The sequence below is a fragment of the Lynx canadensis genome, chromosome D4, assembly GCF_007474595.2.
Source record: "Lynx canadensis isolate LIC74 chromosome D4, mLynCan4.pri.v2, whole genome shotgun sequence".
Classification (NCBI taxonomy): Eukaryota; Metazoa; Chordata; class Mammalia; order Carnivora; family Felidae; genus Lynx; species Lynx canadensis.
The window spans coordinates 86,577,788-86,603,474 of NC_044315.2; the positions used below are offsets into that span (position 1 = coordinate 86,577,788).

Genomic DNA, 25,687 nt, shown 5'->3' on the forward strand with positions numbered 1-25,687 from the left:
TGACAGGCCTGAGGGGGCAGGGATCCCTTGGGGGCCTTTCTGGCTTCAGGGAGGTGGAAGCCATCCCCTACTCACCACCTCAGTACCCCCGGAGTCCCTTCCCTCGGGGTGCACCACCCAAAGGCCATGCTAGGGGAGCTGGTTCCTCCATAGCAGGTGGAAGAGCCCCTGAGATCCCCGGGAGTGTCATCTGAGGCCAGTGAGCCCTCAGGACAGCCTCAGGTCAGGCATTCTGTCAGTGCTGTCTCCCTTGGTGACATCTAGGAGACACTGCCCAGGGTCTGAGACCCATCGCTACCTCCATGGACAGCCAAGCCCCCATGAGGTAACTGTTTCCCTCCAGGACAAAGCTGGGATCAGCCACGGCGCGAACACTTCTGGGGGCCCAGGCATAAACCCCTGGGCTCCACAGCCAAAGACTATGGCCGGAGATGGCAGGTGACCCCTCAGTGACCTCTCAAGGATGAGGCTGAGTCCTAGCACTCACTGTGACCCATGGTTCCCGGTGTCCAGAGCAGCAGGGAGAGCCCCCCTTGGGGCCCCAGCCCCTCACCCCTTTTCACATAGTGAGGATGCATGTCCCCCATTGTCCTCCCACAGGATGGAACTGGGACTGTAGCCTCAGAGCTCTGCTCTGTCAAGCTGTCCCATTTATGGCCGGCATGCCCAGCTTGGGGATTCTGTCCACTGGGCCCACGGGAGGGACCAAGTCCCTTAGGAGCCAGGTGAGGTCTGGGTTCACCCTACCAATGAGGCATGGAGATGGGGAGGGGCTGACTCAAGATGGGAATGGTGGGACTTTGAACCTGACAGCCAAGAAACAATTCTTGAGACATCTTTGGTGCACAAAAGGTGATTTTATTAAAGCACAGAGACAAGATTCTAGGGCAGAAAGAGCTGCATGGGGTTGTGAAGAGAGACTGGTTAGATACCATGGCGTTGGGGAGATCAAGTCAAGAGAAGTTTCTAAAGGGATTTTCCTATGGTCAAGAGACAGTAGGGAATTCCTGGAGAAATATTATACTCCATATTTGCCTCAAGAATTTGTCAATGAGCTACAGATCATAAAGAAATTATCTCCCATTTCCTTCTTTAAAAAAATTTTTTTTAATATTTATTTTTGAGAGAGAGAGAGAGAGAGAGAGAGAGAGAGATGGAGTGAGAGCAGGGGAGGAACAGAGAGAGAGAGGGAGACACAGAATCTGAAGCAGGCTCCAGGCTCCAAGCTGTCAGCACAGAGCCCGACACGGGGCTTGAACACATGAACCATGAGATCATGACCTGAGCTGATGTCGGAGGCTCAACCGACTGAGCCACCCAGGTGCCCCAGTCTCCCATTTCCTTCTTGCCTTTGTTCCCCGTATAACTATGGAGAGGAGGGTGATGTTCAGGGTCCAGGAAACTGAGTATAGGTTTCTGGAAATTAGGCTACTGATAAGATTCCCTTTTTCTCCTAATTTACCAGAACATAGGTAAACTGATGGAGGACTGTGATTTCTATCACGTAACCATTTGATTTCTTTCCTTTCCTTTGTTCTTGGGCAGCCAGGAGTGCTTGAGGAATGTCACAAAGATCCCACCTGGGATGAGAGGCATCCTATCATGTGCTTTGCCCTTGGCTTGCCTTATGCTCCCTCATCAGGAACACTCCCCAGCAGGCTTTTGGTTGTGGGGTCAGGGAAAGGGTGTCTCACCTTGTGCCAGGGCCTGGGGTGGGTCCCTGGGAGGGCCAGGAACTGGGCTCTATGAACAGCACAGGGTACACTCTGTCCGTCCCTACCAGGAATGTCCTCTTTCAGCTGCCTTCCCTTCCCTTCCCTTCCCTTCCCTTCCCTTCCCTTCTCTTCTCTTCTCTTCTCTTCTTTCTCTTCTCTTCCTTTCCCTTTCAAGACCCACAAAGCAGCATGGTTCTGTTGATGTGAGCATTCTCTGCTTTGATCAGGTGCAGGAAGGGGACCCCACTGCACTTACGCCATCCTACACTTGGGCCAGAGCAGAGAGGCTCCTGGCAGTCAGAGACGACAGTTGGTCCAGATCGGAGACCCCTGACCACACGCAGTGCTAACCAGGGGGAAGAGAGTGTAGAAGGACTCACTGTCCCTGCCACAGATGTGGAGATATGGGGAAAGCCCCCTCCCTACCTCCCAGACCTTCCTGCCCCTCATCTTGCATAATACTGACCTGGGGAAAAGAGCGGAGAGCTTGCCAAAAGTTTAAGCATGATTTGCGGGCAATTGCCTCACCCTTCCTGGATTTGGCAAAGGATAAGTTGCTCCACCCTGGGGTAGCCATTGCCCAGCAGGACCATAAAAGGGGCCCTCCGGAAGCCTCCTCACTCACCTCCTCTTTCAGCTGATATCCAGAGTGGTGCCAGCTTCCTTGGCCCTGAAGTCATGGCCCTAGGTCTCCTGTGCCTGAGCCTTGTCCTGCTGGGAGCCCTGCAGACCCAGGCCCAGGACTCCACCCCAAACCTGATCCCAGCCCCGCCTCTGCTCAGGGTCCCTCTGCAGCCTGACTTCCAGGATGAGCTGGTAAGAGGCCTGGGGAGTGGGGGGCAGCTGCAGGGAAGCTCTGGGAAGAGTGTGAACAGAGGGGAGGAGAGGCAGGATGGGCTCAGGTTTTAGCTCAGTCTACCCTTGGGTCCCCTGATGGAAGGCACACCCCATGCCCCCATCCACACCCAACCTTGCTGACAAGAGGGTCAGCTGAGCAGACTCCCCTGGTCCACACTCTTTTCCATATCTCTGAAGTTCTTGCAAGGTGGGAACATCTTCAGGCCCTCTACATGATGAAGAAACTGAGGCTCAGGGATGCCAGCTGGCCACTTGCCAAGGGTCACCTTCTCCCTGACACACTCAGGGCTCCCTCCTGGCCTAATGGCTCCTGCTGGCTTCATCAGCACAGCCTGTATGGCCAGTCTGGGTCCCAGCAGCCCACCTAGAGGGGCTTCTGGTTCTGGGCCAGGCTGCCTAGAGGTGTCTGCAGGGATGGAGCAGGAGGGCCCCCTGGGGCTGCTCCTGGCTCTGCCTATCATCAGCCCCCATTGTAGTTCCAGGGGAAATGGTATGTCGTAGGACTGGCAGGGAACGCATTTAATAAAGAAGACAACAGCCAGTTCAACATGTATGCCACCACCTACGAGCTGAATGATGACAGCAGCTACAATGTCACCTCCACCCTGCTCCGGTAAGAGCCACCACCTCCTATGGGAATATGGGGGGCCTAGAGGGCTGCCGTGGGGGTCCAGGAGTCAGACTGATGACATAGCCAAGGGGTGACCAAAGCTGAAAGATGATAATTCATCCTACCGCTGGGCAATTGGTCCCTGTATTTATTCCTTCTTTCATTCACTGGATCAACATTTCTCAGTCACTTCAGCACAGACAGAAGACAGTCCTGGGAATGGACACAGACCGTCATCAGGAAACAAGACAAAGAGAACAGGGTGTCCTAGAATGGGAGGAGGGTCACTGGATCCAGCCTGGGATCCCACCTAGGGCTTTGTCAAGAGCTTCCAGGGAGGTGGTCTGTGGGATGGGCCTTGAGGAACCAACCTGCATCAGAAGGAGGCCTGGGACCTTCGTGGCAGGGCTGCTGGACTGAGACAGAGAGAGCCACTTCAAGAAACAGCAAGCCATTGCATGGCTGCCCTGAGCAGCAGCTGATGAGCGGTATGGAGGGGGTGGTGACCACAGTGGCAGGGGCCTCAGGTACTGGTGAGGAGTGGGTGTGGCTGTAGCAGGGAGAAGAATGATGGTGTGCAGCCCAGGAGGCTGATCAGTCGTAGGTGGGAGATGACCAGAGCAGGGGCAGATTAGGACCTAGAGAGGGGAGGCAAGGCTTACCCAGCCCCTCTGGGTTTCTGGCTCTGGCACTTGGGGATGGGGCTAGAGCATCGGTCATAGAAGGAGCAGAAGGGCAGGTGTGGGGAGATCGGCTCTGGGCTCCCAGGGGACCAGACGGGATGCAGCTGAGAGGTCAGGGTTGGCCCAACAGCTAAGGGAGTCTTTGGCATCCAGCAGACTGGAGCCTCTGTTGATTCCCCCACGAGAGGTTATAGCGGGAAGCCACAAGATAGGCATAGGGGACAGGGGACCCCTGGATGGCTCAGTCGGGTAAGCCTCTGACTTTGTCTCAGGTTATGATCTCACAGTTTTGAGTTTGAGCCCCGTGTAGGGCTCTGTGCTGACAGCTCACAGCCTGGAGCCTGCTTTGCATTCTGTGTCTCCCTCTTTCCCCCCTCCCCCACTCAGACTCTCTCTTCCTCTCTCTCTTTCTCTGTCTCAAAAATTAGTGAACATTTAAAAAGTTAAAAAAAAATAGGAGACAAATACCTTGGGTAAGGGGACAGTGTAGAGGAAAGTCCACCAAGGGAAACAGCCTCAAAGATGGAAGGACATGGGGCACCTGGGTGGCGCAGTCGGTTAAGCGTCCGACTTCAGCCAGGTCACGATCTCGCGGTCTGTGAGTTCGAGCCCCGTGTCGGGCTCTGGGCTGATGGCTCAGAGCCTGGAGCCTGTTTCCGATTCTGTGTCTCCCTCTCTCTCTGCCCCTCCCCCGTTCATGCTCTGTCTCTCTCTGTCCCAAAAATAAATAAACGTTGAAAAAAAAAAAAGATGGAAGGACAGCAGGTGCAGAGGGAGAGTCTGAGCAGCTCAGGTGGCTCAGGGCAGAGTAGGCAGGGACAGGCAGGGATAGGCTCAGCGGGGAAGAGACAGGCCCATCTGAGGGGTGGCGTGCAGGCCTCCTGCTGTGGCAGGGTGGGCTGTCACCCTCTTACCCACCCATCTCTTGCTTCCACAGGAACCAGCGCTGTGACCACTGGATCAGAACTTTCCTCCCAAGTTTCCAGCCAGGCCAATTCAACCTGGGCAACATTGAGCGTGAGTCCTGAGTGGAGTGGGTCTCCGGGGGCAAGGACCTCACTGCCCCTCCACACAGACACCATCCTGTGGTACCAGGGGAGGAACCAATAGCTCACTCTGCCGGGAGGGCTGATCCCTCACTGTCCACCATGCAGGTTACCCTGGAATCCAGAGCTACACTGTACGAGTGGTGGCCACAGACTACAACCAGGTTGCCACGGTGTTCTTCAAGAAAGTTTACAAAAACCGAGAGTTCTTCAAGATCACCCTCTATGGTGGGTCTTACCCCTTCTGGAACCTTGCTCTTGGTCATGCTGGGAGAGAAGAGGCCCACAACACCCAGCCCCCAAGGTCCCCTTCACTCTGAGCCCTGGGAGACGGGAGAGGGGTCTTTCCACAGACCCCTCAGGAGGGAGGGGTCTGAGGCATCATTCACGGGTTCCACAATATTCATGGAGCTTTCGCCAGCCACTCACCAGCCATCTTGGCCACAGGGAGGACCAAGGAGCTGACCCAGGAGCTGAAGGAAAACTTCATCACCTTCGCCAAATCCCTGGGCCTCACCGATGACCACATCATCTTCCCAATCCCCATCGGTAATCAGCAGCTGGGGAGAGAAGGGCACATGGGGACTGTCCAGGCCTGATGTTGCCTCACTAGGGAAGGGGGGAGAGGAGGGAGGCAGAGCCCTGCTGTGGTCACTGGAGCTCCAGGAGCCACTTTGGGTTCAAGAAGACCCTGTCACACCAGGGTTCTGGTTCGCAAGTTTCCTCCTTCACAATAGCTCAGTCCTGCCCACATGAGAATTACACATCTGGGGCCAAGCTTCCCCAGTCTCCTTGCCTGGCCATTTCCCCCTCTTCCTCCTCCCTGCCTGGCCTGTTTGTCCTGGGCCACCTCCCCCTTTGCCCTGGGGCTGGCTCACCATTGACTTGGCAGGCGCCCTTGTCCTCAGGCAGCCCGGTCTGGGCAGGTGCCTCCCCAAGGCTGAGGGTGTGTCAGGACTCAGCAGGTAAACAGGCAGAAGGCTTGGTGCCCAATCAAGACCATGGCTGGGCCTCATCTGCCTCCTTTGGAGAATGGGTGTCACCCAGGTCTGCTAGTCCTCAGGCCTCTCCCCGAGTCCCTGCCCCATCATCCAGCCCTCTGCTGTACCGTCTATGAAGGGAAGCCCCAGAACTTCTGTGGCTAGACCAGACTGAGGCCGAGGGTAGCCCAGGGGCAGTGCAGGGGCCCTGGAGGTCAGGGACCCCCCCACACACCCCTGTCCATACTGACCCCTCTGTCCCCCACAGATCAGTGCATCGATGAGTGAGCAAGTGTGCGGTAAGTATGGCTGCAGAGGGGGCTGATGGGAGCCAGGGTGCAGCTGAGGGGTGGTCCAGGTCTGCCTTTGTCCCACCTGCCCAGCACTGCTGCCCTCTCTATTCCCTTGACTCCCTCTCCGGTGCCCCCGGCTCTGTTTACTCCATTGACCTCCCTCCAATCTCTGTCCAGGGCACCACCTAGCTGTCCCCACCAGCCTGGACGCTACTGAAAGATGTGGAGGCCCTTCTCACTGCACAGCTCACCATCTGCTCCCCAGGCTGTCTTGCTCATGGAACCCCTCCTTGTTTGCTAAATAAACACGTATCGCCTAGTCTCTAGTCTGTGCTCTTTGACCTCTGGGCCCTCTGAGAGGGAAAAGAACAAAGCAAAGGCTCCTATTAGCATCACTCCCAAGAAATGTGGTTTCCAGAAAGGGATTGAGGCCACAGAAGCAGAGTCCAGCTCTGACTGAACCCTTCTAGCTCCCAACTCCAGGCCCAACCCCAGACCAGCAGGAGTCGTCACTTGCCCCTGCCTTGTAGCACACTGCTGGGGCACAACTCACACCCATTTTCAACCACCTGCAACAGGTCCAATGGCAGAGGCCCAGGCAGGGCCAGGCAGCTGGGGAGAGTTGGGGGGCCGAGGTGATCTCACCACCACTTAACCAGTGATGGAGGGTGATAGGGGTGGGGTGATGGAAGGGTCTGGAGCCAAGGGCCAAGAAAGAATTCTTGAAGATGTACTTGGGTCAAAAATATGATTTTATTAAAGCACGGGGACAGGACCCACGGACACAAAGAGCTGGACTTGGGTTGTGAAGAGTGACTGGTTATGTTATGGCCTTGGAGGAGGTAAAGTCAAGGGAAGTTTTAAAAGAGATTTTTGATGCTAAAGAAGATTTACAGAATACTGGAGGCCTAGCTATTGTCAAGCTAAGGTATTTTTCCCTCTAGCAAACATCAACATTAAGATAGTAGGGAGTTCCTTGAGAAATGTTCTTCTCTGCCAGCCTCAAGTATCTGTCAACGGGCTGCAGGGTATCAGGATATTTAATGTTACCTGACATTTCCTTCTTGCCTTTCTTCCCCATATTACTATGAGGGGTGATGTGGGGGCTCCAGGAAACTGAGTCTATAGGTTTCTGGAGATTAGGCTATTGATAAGATTGCCTTTTTCTTCTAATTTACTAAGATATTTATAAACTGATGGAGACTCATGTCCTGCATGACTGGGATCTCTATCAGTTAACCATTTGTTTTCTTTCCTTTCCTTTGATCTTGGGAAGCCAGGAGTGTCTGAGGCATGTCACACACATCTCACCTGGGGTGGGGGGAGATGTAATGCTAGCTTGTACTTTGCCCTCAGCTTGCCTTATTCTTCCTCATCATATCACCCCTAAACGATTTTGACCCTTACATCTTTAAGGTTGTTGAAGGGGAAGGTCTCATCTTCTGTAGCTTCTTCCTGTTCAGTAGGGGAGTAGAGATGTCCCTACCTATGAGTCAATATTGATCAGTTGGGGAACATATAAGACGTTACAGAAGGCAGAGACAGCTGGATCCAAAATGGACAATGAGTATGAACCTCCTTTAGTAGAAAGGATCATCTGTTGGCTTGAAGTTATTGTAGTGATGGAGTCTTGTCACCAGGCAGAGAGACAGGGGAGAAAACAGCCAAATGTAATTAGAATAACAAGAAAGAGCAGCCCGAATAAAAGTCTTTTGGTAACTGATGAAAATCCTTAAGTCCAGGAGTTTAACCAATCATGAAAGGAAAGTGAGGAATTGTTTAAAGCACCAATTTGAGTATTCAGGTCAGTTAGAATCCAGAAATATTTGTGTGGTAATCTAGCATGTATACTTATGATGTTTTGGGGTTTTTCTGTGTGGTGGTCTGGAGCCAATGGACAAGAAATATTCCTGGAAGACATTTTATGCAAAAAAGGTGATTTTATTAAAGCGTGGGGACAGGACATAGGGGCAGGAAGAGCTGCACTGGGGTTGTGATGGGTAACTGACTATATACCCTCAGGCGGAGAGGGGGTCAGGGATAGAGTAAGTCTCTAAGGTATTTTGGAAGCAAAGTTTCCAGGACCTTGAGGGGCTAGCTGTTGCTAGGGAAACACCATTATTACTGTTGAATTAAAACCTCAGTTGAGAGACCCTTCAGATGCATACTGTGGGATCATAAACTTGGAGTATGATTGCCAGCATATACCTTGGGGCAGTTGAGATAAAGGAAGTAGATTTACAGGATCCTGGAGGTTGGGATACTGTTAAGCTAAGGTTCTCTTTGCCCTTGGCAAAGTGTCATTAATGAGGCAGCTGAGATCCCAGAGGAAGGTTACTATGCTGGTTTAAAGGACTTGCCAATAGGCTGTAGGCATTTCATTTGCCTTAGTTTCCTACATGACCATAGCAAGCATTTAAATGTCTTTCCTTTGTTCTTGGGTAGCCAGGAGTGTGTGAGAAATATGTCAGATATTCCACCTGGGGGAGGGGAGATATGCCAGCCTGTTTTGCCCTCATTTTGCTCCACGCTCCTTAATCATATCTCCTCTGAACAATTTTGACCCTTATATCTTTAAGGTTGTTGAAGGAAGAAGGTGTCACCTTCTGTAACGTCTTCCTGATGAGTAGGGGCATACAGTTGTCCCCATCTATAGGTCAATATTGGCCCGTCAGGGAACAAAAAGGGAAATCAAGGTGAGGCAGGTGAATCCAAGGTGGATAACATGTATGAACATCCTTGAGTAGAAAGGATCATCTCTTGGCTTGAAGTTATTGTAGTTATGGAATCTGGCACCAGGCAGACAGACGTGGGAGAGAACAGTAAAACCAAGTACAATAACTAGCAAGATTAGCTCAAATGAAAAGTCCTTTGGGATCTAACCAAAATCCTTCGGTCCAAGAGTTTAACTCATCACCAAAGGAAAGAGAAGGGTTATTTAATACACCAGTGTGAGTGTCATGATAGTTAGAAATCCAGAAATATTTTTGAGGTACTCCGGAATGTATATACAGTGTTTTGTTGTTATGAGAGTTTAAGTTCCACCTTGTGCAACGCTTAAAACATCTAATGCCACTCTGTTTTGTAGAAGTGTTTTATGCATTTGAGTTATTTTATTTTATTTTTAATTTTTTTTTAACATTTATTTATTTTTGAGAGACAGAGAGAGAGAGTGAGCACAAGTGGGGAAGGGGCAGAGATAGAAGGAGACACACAATCCAAAGCAGGTTCCAGGCTGTCAGCACAGAGCTTGATGCGGGGCTTGAACTCACAAACCATGAGATCATGACCTGAGACGAAGTCGGATGCTTAACCAACTGAGCCACCCAGGTGCCCCTTGAGTTATTTTAGTATTTAGTAATATAATGGTATTTTGAGAGTCATTTAATTCTTTAACTGTGTAACAGTTAATATGTATAGCCATCATATTGACTCTGTTTTGTTTAGTAACCAATCAGGTAATTAAAAAGAGATACTTTTATAGAAAAAAGAAAAATACAGGTTAATTATTAGAGCAGATTAAAAGCCCAGTGTCTCCCAGTGCTGCCGGTGAGATATTTTAGACATGAGGCTTGAAGCATCCTCAGATGCTTCTGGGAACAGGCAGCAGGAATCACATTGGTCTTTTGGCTTGTATCTCAAATGTCTGTGGTGATCCTTTTGAATGGACCATTGTAAGAAGGAATTGTTGGTAGAAATTGGGAAAAGAGGATGAAAAAGAAAGGTACAACCATCCTAAGAGAAGTTGGAGGTCTTCCACAGGTTCACAGGAATAAGAAGGCATATTAGTTTGCTCGTTGAATTCCTGGGAAGGGGGCACAGATTTTATTTTAGATATAGGAGCCCATGAAGTGTGCCCCTCTAACTTTATTGCAGTGGGAGTTCGTAATATGACCCAGTAGGGGCTCTTCCAGTTTGAAGTTAAACCCACTGTTGTATTAGACTTTCAATCCTTTAAATAAACCAGGTGTTTTGGGTTTATATGGTGTGGGTTTCTAGCAACCGTTAGATCAGGTTTAGGAAAGATATGTGTTGCATATTCATTTAGAGATTTAGGAATTGCACATACATTTGAACAGTTCCAGCATTTACCCAAGCAATATCACCTAAAATTTACCATTATTTAACAGGGCTTCCACTTAACATACCAAATAAAAAGTCCTCATTGGTCAAAAAGACTTTTTTACAATTTAAATCCTGGGAAGTTTGTTAAACCTTACAAAGTATAGAGCACATCTGAAATGGGGTTGAGATCATTACAAATCTTAGAGCTTTAAATTATGTATTTAACCAAGATGGCATTAAGAGATTCCAAAGGCAAATATGTAGGGTTATATAGTTGTCAGCAAAACTTAACCTCCTTTAACAGTGAGAAATCTTAACTGATTAAAGACCTGATAAGGGCATAACGTAAAGCTGTGGTTTTCCCAGCAGACAAAAGAGAATACAATCCTTTGTATACATGCATACATATATATGTATGTTTTTTTATTTGTGTCAAGAGATAAACAATCCAAAAAACTTTGTTTTTTGAACAGAGAGAAAAGCAGAATTTCAACCTTATACCAGTGTACTGTAAAAAATCCATTCTGCAACATAGTCTGTCCTAATCACACATAAAATTCCTTTCCAAAGATTTCCCTTCATGAACCTTCTACGACTTTCCTTTGCATTCAAATTTTATCCCAAGCCATTTTTCTCCAAACCAGTCTCATTTAGGACAAAATTACTTTCTTTTACCTGCAACAAAAAAATATATTTCCATTCCTTCTCTCTTTTTTACACATTCCTACTTTTTTACATATAGAGTGGCTTTCCTTATTTCCATCAGTCTTAATTACATTTAGCAGAATTTTGACTCTTAGCAACCTTGGTCTCCAGCTGAGACTAAGTAGTAACCATTTGTAAACTGTTACACCAGAATCCTTTAGATGGAAAATTCATGAATCAATTAAGCATAAACCATGTTTTCCAATAGACCCAAATGTTCTTAGTTTCTCTGCAATAAGAAGTCAAAAGCAGAAACCTATATTCAGCAATCAATGCTTTAGCACTCCATTCTATTTGGAAAAGACCTAGATATCCAGTGAATTCAATCCCATTTATTCAGGTGTCAGATTACCAAAGACATTGAAAGCTGTCTTAACAATTATCTATGAAAACTTTGAGATAAACAAAATTAACCATTATTTTAAGTCATCTTGTTGCTAACAAATTGCAACAGAGACAACATGAGCTTATTTGGCCTTTAGGAAATCTTGGCAGAATAAAAGTTTCGTATTTGATGCCAATAAATACATGTCTATCTTAGTTAAACTAACAAATTTAAATAATATTAAACACCGAATATGTTCCACCTGCGTTCACTTAAAGGACAGTTTGTTCCCCATTGTCACTTTTTTTTACCTAGGACAGCAGTGGGGGAATCTGAAGTGGGTGATCCAAGGGGGTGCTCATCCCTCCTTGACATCGAGGTGAGAGGATGGTATAGAAGGCAGCTATGTAGGTCACACGGAAGGTGATGCAGAAACAGGAGGAGGGAGAAGGGAAGGCAGAAAAGGTGAAGTGCCAGAAGGCAGAGAGAGAAGATTCCCGGTTCTAAACCTTGTCAGCTGGGAAAGAGGAGATCCCTTTTTTTTTTTTTTTTTTTGGTCTTTTTGTTTGTTTGATTCCCACCAAAGTTGAAATAGGGAGTCTATGTCTTGCTAGAGAAGTTGGGGGATTTCCTTGAAACAAAGTGAGAAGGGCAGCTGCTTGGGAATATTCTTTAAAGTCCCCAACCCGAGGTAGACTAACCACAGTTGATTTCAATTATAGACGATAACTCAGGAAATGAATGAGGGAGAGGCCCCCACATCTATTAGGAGGAGGAACAGAGAAGCAGTCAGCATCCCCCTTTGTCGTGGATGGCCTGTTTCCTCTAGCAACTGAATTCCATCAGGAGGAGGCCTGTTAGGACATCCACGATGTCAGGAGGGAGTTTACTAGCCGAACACATTTGGGCAAATACATTCAATCTGGCCTTTGGCAAATACATTCAGGCCTTTCAATCCGGGTCCTGACTTAGAGCTGTGAAGGCCTGGATCTTGGGTACTTCCGTCCATTGACCTTGTTTCCTGCAGAAGAAATTTAGCTGCTAGATCCTACAAGACCACACAATGTTACAGGACATCAGTCCTTTCCTAAATTTTTCAATCCAAATTGCTTCTAGTGGGTTGAAAGACATCCCAAGGGAGAGTCCTTGGGGACTGAGGACAAGCTCCTGTCCTCCTAGAGACAGAAAAGTAGAGAAGATCCATTACCACAAAAAAATGCCCCCCAAACTCCCATGTGGTGTCCTCTGCAGAGGATATATCAGAGGTTCCTGAGGTGTCATAGTGACCCGAGACGTACCTTTAACCAAATCGCTATTGTCACCGACCAAATACTAAGGGCATCTGTAGGAGGGATGCTGGTACCCCCTCCCCCGCTTTCCCATTGTATCCTAGGCTACAAATAGGAGCCAACAGATGGACCTACTTTGCCTTGCTGAGAAGGCTGAAGAAACCACCATTTTTAACCCATGGAAAACACTGGAAAAGTTTTACAAGGGAGAATTGCCCAATTTTCTATTTAAGTAGTAGTTAGTAGAGGACATTGACCAAAAACAATGAAGACAGAAACTCATCATGTTCCATGTGACATTCCAACACATAGAGCCTTTACAGCCAACTTCCTAGGAAATGGTCCCCAGTTGGGTTTTAATTCAATCAGGTACTGTTTTCAACAGTAACGGGGGAGGTCCCATAGCCAGAAACAGCTAGACCAGGGATGTGGAAGGGATCACGTTATACTAATGAGGAGGAAACCTCACATGCTAGTCACTTAGGTGGATGTTCCGTGCCCAAGGCAGACAACAATATATAATGACAGGAAGAAAGAGAGGGCCCAAGTTTCTGGGTATTTTTATTATTCTAGCCTGGGGACTCACTTCCAGCCAAAAGGCAGGCTTTCTTCACCCCATAGAGTAGCCATGGGCTAGAGGAGTGCAGACTGAGCAATGGACGGGAAAGTGTTCCAGTAACACCATACTCCTTGAAAAGCCCCAGAAATAAAAGTAAAGGAAGAGAAGAGAAAGTACTCACCAGGTTTGCACAAATGCTCAGGGCCCAGAAGAAAAGACTCAGGCCCCCACATAGGACACCAAAAGATGAGGTTTTTGAGTGAAGTGGGCAGGGGGTTCCAGGGCCGATGGCCAAGAAAGAATTCTTGAAGACGCGTTTGGTGCAAAAAAGAGTGATTTTATTAAAGCACGTGGACAGGACCCATGGGCAGAAAGATCTGCACTCTGGTTGTGAAGAGTGACTGACTATATACTATGAAGCTGTGGGAAGTAAAGTGAAAAGGGAGGGAGGTGTCCAGAGGGACTTTGACATGCTTATGAGGACTCCTAAGGTACCTGAGGCCTTGCTATGGTCAAGCTAAGGTTGTTTTACCTCTAGTAAGGCATTAATATTAGGAATGGTAGGGATTCCTGGAGACATTGTTGTACTTGGTATTTGCCTCAAGGATTTGTCACTGGGCTGCAGGGTATCAGAAATTTAATTTTATCTGCCATTTCTTTCTTGCCTTTCTTCCCCACATCACCATGGAGGGTAGGGTGTTAATAGGGGCTCCAGGAAAGTGAGTCAATAGGCTTCTGGAGATGAGACTTTTGGTAAGATTGCCTTTTTCTTCTAATTTACTAAGATATTTGTAAACTGATGGAGACTCATGTCCTGCATGACTGGGATCTCTATCAGTTAATCATGTGTTTTCTTTCCTTTCCTTTGTTCTTGGGCAGCCAGAGGAATGTCACACATATCCCACAGGGGGTGGGGGGAGGTGTAGGGGGTTCTAGTTTTACATTGCCCTCACCTTGCCATATGCTCCCTCTTTACCCAGAGTCTCTTCTCTCAGGGCCCACCACCTAAAGGCCACGCTAGGGGAGCTGGTTCCCTTACAGCAGGTGGAAGAGCCAATGAGGTCTCCAGGAGTCTCATGTGAGGCCAGTGAACCCTCAGGTTAGCCTCAGATCAGGCATTCTGTCAGCCCTGGCCCTTGTGGTGACATTTGGAGACACTGCTCAGGGACTGGGCAGGGACTGGGATGGCCAAGCCCTCATGAGGAAATTATTTCCCTCCAGGACAAAGCTGGGATCAGCCATGGCAGGAACACTTCTGGGGTCCAGGCCTAAGGACCTGGGCTCCACAGCCCAAAACTATAACCAGAGATGGCAGATGGTATCAGTGATCTCTCAAGGATGAGGCTGAGTCCTAACACTCACCGTGACCCAAGGTTCCTGGTGTCCAGTGTGGCAAGGTAGAGAGCCCTCCTTGGGGCCCCAGCCCACCACCTCTTTTCACACAGTGCAGATGCATGTTCCCCACTGACCCCCACCAGGATGGAGCTGGGACTATAGGCTTAGAGCTCTGCTCTGTCAAGCTGTCTCATTTGTGGCTGGCATGCCAAGTTGGGGTTTCTCTCCACTGGGCCCACAAGAGGGGCCAAGTCTCTTAGGGGCCAGCTGAGGTCTGGGTTCACCCTGCCAATGGGACATGGAAGAGGGGAGGGACTTACTCAAGATGGGAATTGTGGGGCTTTGGAATGGTGGGGATTCAGAGCTCACAGCCTAGAAAGAATTCTTCAGATGTCTTTGGTGCACAAAGGGTGATTTTGTTAAAGGACATGGACAGGACTCTTGGGCAGAAAGAGCTACACTGGGGTTGTGAAGAGTCACTGGTTATATACCATGGGGTTGGGGGACATAAAGTCAAGAGGAAGTTCCTAAAGGGATTTTCATATGGTCAAGAACACTGGCACATTACCGGAGGCCTAGCTGTTGTCAAGCAAAGGTGGTTTTGTCCTCTAGCAAAGCATTAACATGCAGACACTAGGGAATATGTGGAGAAATGTTATACTCCATTTTTGCCTCATGTATTTGTCAATGGGCTGCAGGTCATAATGAAATTTAATGCCATGTGCCATTTCCTTCTTGTCTTTCTTCCCCATATCACTATGGAGGGAGGGTGATATTTGGGCTTTATAAGTTTATAAGTTTCTGGAGATTCAGCTATTGATAAGATATCCTTTTTCTCCTAATTTACTAGGACATGGAGAGAGTCACGTCCTGCAGGACTGTGATCTCTATCACTTAACCATTAGATTTCTTTCCTTTCCTTTGTTATAGGGCAGTCAGGAGTACCTGAGGAATATCACACAGATCCCACCTGGGAGGAGGGGCATGCTATCATGTGCTTTGCCCTCGGCTTGCCTTATGCTCCCTCATCAGGAACACTCCCCAGTAGGCCTTTGGTGGTGGGGGGAGGGGAAGGGTGTCTCACCCTGTGCCAGAGCCTGGGGTGGGTCCCTGGGAGGGCCAGGATTGGGCTTCATGAGCAGCACAGGGTACACTCTGTCCATCCCTACCAGGAATGTCCTCTTTCAGCTGCCTCTCCTTCCCTTCCCTTTGGAGAATCACAAAGCAAAATGGGCTCTGTTGATGTGAGGTATTCTCCGCTTTCATCAGATACAGAAAAGGGATGCCACCCCAGTTACCCCACCCTGCACTTGGCCCCAGCTGAGAGGCTCCTGGCAGTCAGAGATGACAGCTGGTCCAGATCAGAGACCACTATCCTCACACAGTGCTAACCAGGGAGAAGAGAGTGTGGAGGGAGTCACTGTCCCCACCAGAGATGTGGAGATATGGGGAATGCATCCTTCAGCCTCCTGGACCTTCCTGCCCCTCATCTTGCATAATCCTGACCTGGGGGAAGGGCAAAAAGCTTACCATGATCTTCAGCACAAGATACTAGCAATTGCCTCACCCTTCCAGGATTTGGCAAAGGATAAGTCGCTCCACCCTGGGGTGAGCCATTGGCCACAGAGACCATAAATAGCATCCCCCCAGAAGCCTCCTCATTCACCTCCTCTTTCAGCTGATATCCGGAGTGGTGCCATCTTCCTTGGCCCTGAAGTCATGGCCTTAGGTCTCCTGTGGCTGGGCCTTGTCCTGCTGGGGGTCTTGCAGACCCAGGCCCAGGACTCCACCCCAACCCTGATCCCAGCCCCGCCTCTGCGCAGGGTCCCTCTGCAGCCTGACTTTCAGAATGTGGAGGTAAGGGTCCTGGAGGGGCAGGTGCAGGGAGGCCCTGAGAAGAGTGTGAACAGAGGGGAGGAGAGACAGGATGGGCTCAGGCTTTAGCTCAGTCTGCCCTCTGGTGCCCTGATGGAAGGCACACCCTGTGCCCCCATCCACACCAACCTTGCTGACAAGAGGGTCAGCTGAGCAGACTCCCCTGGTTCACACTCTTTCATATCTCTGAAGTTCTTGCAAGATGGGAACATCTTCAGGCCCTCTACATGATGAAGAAACTGAGGCTCAGGGATGCCAGCTGACCACTTGCCAAGGGTCACCTTCTCCCTGACACACTCAGTGCTCCTGCCTGGCCTGATGAGCTCCAGCTCCTGCCAGGTTCACCAGCCCAGCCTGTGTGGCCAGTCTGGGTGCCTGCAACTCAGTTAGAGGGGCTTCTGGTTCTGGGCCAGGCTGCCTAGAGGTGCCTGCAGGGATGGAGCAGGAGGGCCCCCTGGGGCTGCTCCTGGCTCTGCCTATCATCAGCCCCCATTGTAGTTCCAGGGGAAATGGTACATCTTAGGATTGGCAGGGAATGAATTTAATAAAGAAAAACACAGACAGTTTAAGATTTACGCCACCACCTATGAGCTGAATGATGACAACAGCTACAATGTCACCTCTACCCTGGCCTGGTGAGTACCACCACCTTCGACGGGAACATGGGGGACCTAGAAGGCTGCCGTGGGGGTCCAAGAGGCAGACTGATGTCATAGCCAAGGGGTGACCATAGCTGAAAGATGGTCATTCATCCTACCGCTGGGTACTGGGTCCCTGTATTTATTCCTTCTTTCATTCACTGGATCAAAATTTCTTGGCCACTTCAGCACAGACAGAAGACAGTCCTGGGAATGGACACAGACCATCATCAGGAAACAAGGCAAAGAGAGAATAGGTGTCCTAGAATAGGAGGAGGGTCACTGGATCCAGCCTGGGATCCCACCTAGGGCTTTGTCAAGAGCTTCCAGGGAGGTGGTCTGTAGGCTGAGCCTTGAGGAACCAACCTGCATCAGAAGGAGGCCTGGGACCTTCGTGGCAGGGCTGCTGGACTGAGTCAGAGAGAACCACTTCTTCAAGAAACAGCAAGCCATTGAATGGCTGCCCTGAGCAGGAGCTGATGAGCAGTATGGAGGGGGCGGTGAACACAGTGGTGGGGGCCTCAGGTACTGGTGAGGAGTGGGTGTGGCTGCAGCAGGGAGAGGAATGATGGTGTGCAGCCCAGGAAGCTGATCAGTCGTAGGTGGGAGATGACCAGAGCAGGGGCAGATTAGGACCTAGAGAGGGGAGGCAAGGCTTACCCAGCTCCTCTGGGTTTCTGGCTCTGGCACTTGGGGATGGGGCTAGAGCATCTGTCATAGAAGGAGCAGAAGAAAGACAGATGTTGGGAGATTAATTCTATGGTGCCAGGGGACCAGATGGGATGCAGCTGAGAGGTCAGGGTTGGCCCAACAGCTAAGGGAGTGTTGGCATCCAGCAGACTGGAGCCTCAGTGGTGATTTACCCCAGGAGAGGTTACAGTGGGATCCCGCAAGATAAGAATAGGTGTGTGGCACTGTTGGCTGTCACCCTCTTACCTACCTATCTCTTCCTCCACAGGAACCAAACCTGTGACCACTGGCTCAGAATTTTCATCCCAACTTCGCGGCGAGGCCAATACACCCTGGGCAACATTGAGCGTGAGTCCTAAGTGGGGTGGGTCCTTGCGGGCATGGACCTCCCTGCCCCTTTACACAGACACCATCCTATGGAGGCAGGGGAAGAGTCAATAGCTCCCTCTGCACAGCCAGGGCAGGCTGAGATCTCACCATCCACCATGCAGGGTACACTGGAATCCAGAGGTATGTTTTACGAGTGGCGGCCACAGACTACATCCAGTTTGCCATGTTGTTCTTCAAGAAAATTTACAGAAACCAGGAGTACTTCAAGATCACCCTCTATGGTGGGTCTTACCTCCTCTGGGCCCCAGGTCTTGGTCATGCTGGGGGGAGAAGAGGCCCATTGCACCCAACCCAAGGTCCCCTTCACTCTGAGCCCTGGGAGACGGGAGAGGGGTCTTTCCACAGACCCCTCAGGAGGGAGGGGTCTGACGCATCGTTCACGGGTTCCACAATATTTATGGAGCTCCGGAAGGTGGGAGAGTGGTCATCCACAGAACCCCTCAATAAGGAGGGGGTCTGACACCTCGTTCATGCTTTCAACAATATATATGGAGCTTCTGCTAGTGACTCACCAGCCATCTTGGCCACAGGGAGGACCAAGGAGCTGACCCCTAAGCTGAAGGAAAACTTCATCAGCTTTGCCAAATCCCTGGGCCTCACAGATCACCACATCATCTTCCCTATCCGCATAGGTAATCACCAGCTGGGGAGAGGACAAATGCATATGGGGACTGTCCAGGCCTGATGTTGCCTCACTAGGGAAGGGGGGAGAAGAGGGATGCAGGTCCTTGCTGTAGTCACTGGAGCCCCAGGAGCCACTTTACATTAAGTAAGACCCTGCTGCAACCAGAGTCCTGGGACCCAAGTGTTCCTCCCTCACACTAGCTCGGGCCTGCCCACATGAGAATTGGAGGCATGGGCCCAAGTTTCCTCAGTCTCCTTGCCTGGCCACCTCCCCCTCTACCCAGGTGTGTTTGTCCTGGGGCTGACTTACCACTGACTTGGGAGGCACCCTTGTCTTCAGGCAGCCTGGCCTGGGCAGGTGCCTCCCCAAGGCTGAGGGTCTGTCAGGACTCAGCAGGTAAACAGGCAGAAGGCTTGGTGCCCAATCAGAACTGTGGCTGGGCCTCACCTGCCTCCTTTGGAGAACAGGGGTCACCCAGGTCTGCTTGTCCCCAGGCCTCTCCCTGAGTCCCTGCCCCATCATTCAGCCCTCTGCTGTACCAGCCTTGAGGGGAACCCCCAGAGCTTCTGTGGCTGAACCAGCCTGGGGCCCAGGGCAGCCCAGGGACAGTGCAGGGGCCCTGGAGGTCAGGGATCCCACACACACACCCCTGTCCATACTGACCACTCATTCCCCCACAGATCAGTGCATGGATAAGTGAGCAAGCGTGCGGTAAGTATGGCTGCAGAGGAGGCTGATTGGAGCCAGGATGCAGCTGGGAGGGGGTCCCAGGTCTGCCTTTGTCCCACCTGCCCAGCACTGCTGTCCTCTTTATTCAGGTGCCCTCTGGCTCTCTCTACACCATCCACCTCTCATCGACTTCTGCCCAGGGCACTGCCCTGCTGTACCTACAAGCCTGGACACCACTGAGAGAGCCAGGGGACCCTTCTCATTACACAAGCCATCAGCTGCTTCCAGGCTGCCCTGCTGATGGAACCACTCTTGCTTGCTAAATAAACACATGTCCTCTGGTCCCCATTCTGTGTTTCTTGACCTCTGGGCCCTCTGAGAGGGAAAAGAATAAAGGATAGGCTCCTAATGGCATCACTCCCAGGAAGTGTTGTCCCCAGGAAGATAGGGGACCACAGAAGCAGAGTCCAGCTCTGAAAGAATACCTCTAGCTCCCAACTCCAGGCCCAGCACCAGACCAGCAGCACCCTCACTTACGCCTGCCTCCTAGCACACTGATGGGGCACATCTAACACCCATGTTCAGCCACCCACAGTAGGTCCAATGGCAGAGGACTAGCCAGGGTCAGGATGCTGGAGAGAGTTGGGGGGCCAAGGTGCTCTCACCCCCCACTTCACCAGTGATGATGTTTTGGAGTGATGGTGGGTTCCACAGCCAAAGGCCAAGAAAGAATTCTTGAAGACATCTTTGGTGCAAAAATGTGATTTTATTAAAGTACGGGACAGGATCCATGGGCAGAAAGAGCTGCCCTGGGGATGTGAAGAGTGACTGCTTACATACTCAAGTTAGAGGCAGTAAAGTCAAGGTAGTTTCCTAAGAGATTTTCATATGCTAAAGAAGATTTACAGAATACTGGAGGCCTAGCTATTGTCAAGCTAAGGTATTTTTCCCTCTAGCAAACATCAACATTAAGACAGTAGGGAGTTTCTGGTGAAATGTTTTTCTCTGCCAGCCTCAAGTATTTGTCACTGGGCTGCTGTGTATCAGGAAATTTAATATTTCCTGCCATTTCCTTCTTGCCTTTTTTCCCCCATATTCCTATGGAGGAGTGATGTGGGGGCTCCAGGAAACTGAGTCTATAGCTTTCTGGAGATTAGGCTATTGATAAGTTTGCCTTTTTCTTCTAATTTACTATGATATTTGTAAACTGGTGGAGACTCATGTCCTATATGACTGTGATAGCTATCAGTTAACCATTTGTTTTCTTTCCTTTCCTTTGTTCTTGGGCAGCCTGGAGTGCTTGAGGAATATCACACACATATATCTCACCTGGGGTTAGGGGAGGTGTAATGCCAACTTGTACTTTGCCCTCAGCTTGCCTTATGCTCCCTCATCATATTCTCCATAAACAATTTCACCCTTACATCTTTAAGATTGTTGAAGGTGGAAGGACTCATCTCTGCAGCTTCTTTTTGCTCTTTAGGGGTGAAGAGATATCTTTACCCATGAGACAATATTGATCACTTGGGGAACACATAGAAGAGCGATAGAAGGCAGAGGCAGCTGGATCCAAGGTGGACAAAGATTATGAACCTCCTTGAGTGGAAAGGATCATCTGTTGACTTGAAGTTATTGTAGTGATGGAGTCTTGTCACCAGGCAGAGACATGGGAGAAAACAGCCAAATGTAATTAGAATAACAAGAAAGAGCAACCTGAATAAAAGTCCTTTGGTAATTGATGAAAATCCTCAAGTCCAGGAGTTTAACCAATCATGAAAGGAAAGGGAGGGATTATTTAAAGCACCAGTTTGAGTATTCCAATCAGTTAGAAATCCAGAAATATTTGTGTGATAATCTAGAATGCATACTGATGAAGTTTTGCATTTGACGGGGTGGTCTGGAGCTGATGAACAAGAAAGTTTCTAGAAGACATCTTTGGAGCAAAAATGTGATTTTATTAAAGCACATGGACAGGACCCAGGGGCAGGAAGAGTTGCACTGGGGTTGTGATGGGTAACTGATTATATACCCTCATGTGGGGAGGGGCTCAGGGATAGAGTAAGCCTCTAAGGTATTTTGGAAGCAACGTTTCTGGGACCCTGAGGGGATAGCTGTTGCTAGTAAACACCAGTTATTACTGTTGAATAAAACCTCAATCATTAGACCCTTCAGATGCATAACACGGGGCCTTAAGCTTGGAGTATGATTGCTAGCATATACATTGGGGCAGTTGAGATAAAGGAAGTAGACTTACAGGATCCTGGAGGTTGGGATAATGTTAAGCTAAGGTTCTCTTTGCCCCTGGCAAAGTGTCATTAATGAGGCAGCTGAGGGGCGCCTGGGTGGCGCAGTCGGTTAAGCGTCCGACTTCAGCCAGGTCACGATCTCGCGGTCTGTGAGTTCGAGCCCCGCGTCGGGCTCTGGGCTGATGGCTCAGAACCTGGAGCCTGTTTCCGATTCTGTGTCTCCCTCTCTCTCTGCCCCTCGCCCGTTCATGCTCTGTCTCTCTCTGTCCCAAAAATAAATAAACGTTGAAAAAAAAATTAAAAAAAAAAAATGAGGCAGCTGAGATCCCAGAGGGAGGCTACTCTGCTAGATTCAAGGACTTGCCAATAGGCATAGGCAATAAGGGGATTTAATTTTTCATTTGCCTTAGTTTCCTACATCACCATGGCAAACAATTAAATGCCTTTCCTTTGTTCTTGGGTAGCTCGGAGTGTATGAGAAATGTGTTACATATTCCACCTGGGGGAAGGGGCATATGTCAGCCTGTTTTGCCCTCTGCTTGCTCCACCCTCCCTCATCATATCCCCCCTGAACAATTTTGATCCTTAAATCTTTATGTTTGTTGAAGGAAGAAGGTCTCATCTTCTGTAGCTTCTTCCTGCTGAGTAGGGACATAGAGTTGTTGCTACCTATGGGTCAATATTGGTCCATCAGGGAACATAGGGCCGTTAAGGTGAGGCAGCTGAATCCAAGGCGGACATGTATGAACCACCTTGAGTGTTACGGAACCCAGGCTGGAACGCTGGTGGAAAAACCAACTGGCACTCAGAGATCTTGGTGGATCAGAGATTGATTTAACACCGGCGGACACAGAGGAAATGGTTTCTCCAAAGATCTGAGCCCCGAATGCCAGCAGGAAGGGTAATTTATAGTTATCAGCCTCCATATTTGCGAGGGGGGGGAGGGTTTTGCGCACAGTAAACAAAGGAAGAAGAACCCAGAGGAGGGGTCTCTAAGCTAGAGACCAGAGTTTGTTTTCACTCCATCAGCCATCTTTGGTGTACTTTATCCACTTCTCCAACATTTCCCCCTTGATGCCTTAAAAAAAAAAAAAAACTTTTAGTAGGCATCACCTTTCAGTTTTACAGGTTGGTACTCTTAGAAGGCTAAGATATGTGCAGTAGTTTGGTGAGCAACAGTATTTTCTTTTTTTTTTTTAATTTTTTTTTTCAACCTTTATTTATTTTTGGGACAGAGAGAGACAGAGCATGAACGGGGGAGGGGCAGAGAGAGAGGGAGACACAGAATCGGAAACAGGCTCCAGGCTCTGAGCCATCAGCCCAGAGCCCGACGCGGGGCTCGAACTCACGGACCGTGAGATCGTGACCTGGCTGAAATCGTACGCTTAACCGACTGCGCCACCCAGGCGCCCCTGAGCAACAGTATTTTCAATAAAATGTACCACAGCATTCAGTATACAGGGGCCGATGGATACAAATAAAATTATGGAGAGGAGGGGCCCCGCCAGGGCAGGAAGCCAGGATCCCCAATCCGTGAGATCCCATCCTTTCCATTGATTGATACTTTTCTGTTGTCTATGTTGAATTCTTTCCTTGAGTTCCTGAACCTTAGTTGTAACTATTCCTGACTGGTTTATGAAATAGCAACATTCTTCCCCCAGAAGGATGCAAGTCCCTCCTTTTTCTAAAGTGAGGAGGTCAAGGGCTTGCCTATTTTGGAGGGTCACTGCCACCAGAGAGTTTATTTGGCTTTGTAAGGTTACCAGAGAATCTGCCACCCGTTCCATGTCTTCATTTATCTCTTGAGATACTCTATGGTACAGTCCTACAGATGAACCTGTGCCCCCTATTCTGGTTCCTATTCCTGTCACAATTCCTGCGCCTATCAGAATGGGTAGCAGGATTGCCCGTTTAGCCCGGAACTTGGGGCTAAAGGCTGTTAGGAGCTGATCTTCAGTGTACACGGATATCTCTGGGGTTAGGCAGAGGAAATAACATCTGAGTCCAGTTGGCCTCTAAGCATCGGTAGGCTGAATTAGAGGTCAAAGGGATAGGAGTGGCTAAGTAAGCCCTCCGGCTGAGCGGCAAGCACATCCAGCAGGTTTGGGTGTGATTATCTATTTTATGGAGGAGTTGTAGAGTAGTGTTGGCCCAATGCTGGAGTGGGGAATTGGTAAGCATCTGATTGAGGGCTGAAAGGTCAAACCTTGGTAGGCTGTCAGGGGAGTGGTCACCTTTATGGCTTATATTACCCTATCCTGGGTATCCTTTATAACTTTTTGAAGGGCCCTGTCTGGCATCCCTCCCCCATCCGAGATCCCTCATTGAGGAAGGTAAGTGTAGCAAGCTCGCTTCCCTCTCTGGAGGCCCTTGTTGTGACATGGGTCCCTGACATTTTGGGTTATCTCTACGGTGCAATACTTAGTCCTTGGGGCACCAGGTGACTGACAGAGAGTGGGTGTTTTTCCCTTGTAGCAATCTTTGTGGAGGGAGGTGAAGTTGCTGAATGCCCTTGACCCCCTTATTGTTATATAACAATCCTGGGGGCAAAGTGGGTAAGCGGCAGTTGTGAGGGTGAGAGAGGTTATCATAATATACAGGCAATACTTAATAATCCTCCCATCCAGAGGAGGTATGTGAGACCTGGCATGGATCTTTTTTAAAAATTTTTTTAATGTTTATTTATTTTTGAGAGAGAGCATGAGCAGGGGAGGGGCAGAGAGAGACAGAGACACAGAATCCAAAGCAGACTCCAGGCTCTGAGCTGTCAGCACAGAGCCTGTTGTGGGGCTCGAACTCATGAACCGTGAGATCATGACCTGAGCTGAAGTCAGCTACTTAACCAACGGAACCATCCAGGCGCCCCTGGCATGCCTCTTTTGTCCCATGTCCAGCTTGTTACTGCAGTCTCTATCAGCCCAACAGCAAGAAGTAAGATCAGGGCTATGACACAAGTAAGGGGCAAGGGCTCACAGAGTTGCTTCCAAACCCCTGGGCTTAGTCCACATGTTGATTCCTTAAGCTTCTGCCGTGCGCAGGCCAGCCAGCTTCTGGGGTGTGGCTGGAGCAGGGCTGGAGATCTCAGGGGCCCGTGTCTTTTTGAGGGTCAGTTTAAGTGGGTTGACTGGATCTGGATCACTTCACCAGGTTGAGCGTTCCTCTGAGTTACCTTCTTAGCTCTGGAGTGATGGACTCATGGGGTGATACCTGAAACTGAATCCTCTATTTCGTTGTATGTCAGTAAAGTCCACCTCCGAGTCTTCAAAAGGGGGGGGGGGTTCCTGGTAACTGTCAGATCAGGTTTAGGGAAGATATGGTTTGCATATTTAGAGATCCATCCTGTCCAGTTGTTTAAATAATCATGCCCATGGGGTCTGATTATTATCCCCTAGAATAACAAGCACAGAAGATTGTCTATACACGAAATACAGGGACAATTTTCTGAAGTTTACCTCAAGTTGTCTAGTTTAGGCAAACAACAAACATTTAAAGGCAATCATAACTAGAATTTAACATCCATAATGGTACATTGTTGAAACATAGTTGTTTTCTCTAAAAATCCCCCCTTTCTAGAGATAGCCCAATTGGGACCAATTCGTTTGTAGAACAAATCCAGTCTTAACAAATCTGGCCTAATTATTTACATAAGCTCAGCAAGAATAGCGATTAGTCATGAGGATCTTTTAAAGTTTGCTTTGTTGGAACCTTTTATAAGGAATCTCTGGGTTGAACTTTTAGTAGCCTCTCCAGGCCAGAAGCCAAGCCAAATACTTGCCATCAGACAGGCCTGCAATACCTGTAGAATTGGGCGAATTCCTCTTCACAAGGTCCCCAAGATATCCTGAGGTTCCTGCACCTGCCAGGAAGTGACCTTCTTTACTCACTTGGTGAGGCTGCTGGGAACTCTGTAAGTCAGTCACCAGGCCAACATTTCCAAGGGGCTTTATGGCTCCATGTTTTATAAAGCCAACCCTAATTCCTTAAAGCTGTCTGGTCATATCTGAGTCTATGAATGTCATCCTCAAATATGACATTCCAGTCAAAGCCTTGGTAAAATAACCAGTATTTCCAATGGTGACCTGTTACAAGAT

General features: G+C 49.2%; 2 protein-coding genes across 2 annotated transcripts; both read left to right on the forward strand.

Annotated features, from left to right (window-relative positions):
* Positions 1-2,319: 2,319 nt before the first annotated feature.
* Positions 2,320-6,507, forward strand: LOC115499862 (neutrophil gelatinase-associated lipocalin-like). Its single transcript, XM_030294069.1, has 7 exons — positions 2,320-2,531; positions 3,050-3,186; positions 4,804-4,883; positions 5,021-5,140; positions 5,360-5,461; positions 6,161-6,191; positions 6,363-6,507. Exons 1-6 carry the CDS (start codon positions 2,394-2,396, stop codon positions 6,178-6,180), a joined length of 597 nt encoding a protein of 198 aa, XP_030149929.1. The 5' UTR covers positions 2,320-2,393; the 3' UTR covers positions 6,181-6,191; positions 6,363-6,507.
* Positions 6,508-16,182: 9,675 nt separating this feature from the next.
* LOC115499864 (neutrophil gelatinase-associated lipocalin-like) lies at positions 16,183-19,381 on the forward strand. The gene is made up of 6 exons (XM_030294071.1): positions 16,183-16,320; positions 16,837-16,973; positions 17,935-18,014; positions 18,158-18,277; positions 18,587-18,688; positions 19,362-19,381. Exons 1-6 carry the CDS (start codon positions 16,183-16,185, stop codon positions 19,379-19,381), a joined length of 597 nt encoding a protein of 198 aa, XP_030149931.1.
* Positions 19,382-25,687: the final 6,306 nt, after the last annotated feature.

Excerpts from the sequence above, each read along its gene's own strand:
- LOC115499862 (XM_030294069.1), top strand. The coding sequence starts at position 2,394 with ATGGCCCTAGGTCTCCTGTGCCTGAGCCTTGTCCTGCTGGGAGCCCTG. Across the intron at positions 2,532-3,049 it reads CTGACTTCCAGGATGAGCTG|TTCCAGGGGAAATGGTATGT; the intron begins GTAAGAGGCCTG and ends CCCCCATTGTAG. Across the intron at positions 5,462-6,160 it reads CATCTTCCCAATCCCCATCG|ATCAGTGCATCGATGAGTGA; the intron begins GTAATCAGCAGC and ends TGTCCCCCACAG.
- LOC115499864 (XM_030294071.1), top strand. The coding sequence starts at position 16,183 with ATGGCCTTAGGTCTCCTGTGGCTGGGCCTTGTCCTGCTGGGGGTCTTG. Across the intron at positions 16,974-17,934 it reads GTCACCTCTACCCTGGCCTG|GAACCAAACCTGTGACCACT; the intron begins GTGAGTACCACC and ends CTTCCTCCACAG. Across the intron at positions 18,689-19,361 it reads CATCTTCCCTATCCGCATAG|ATCAGTGCATGGATAAGTGA; the intron begins GTAATCACCAGC and ends ATTCCCCCACAG.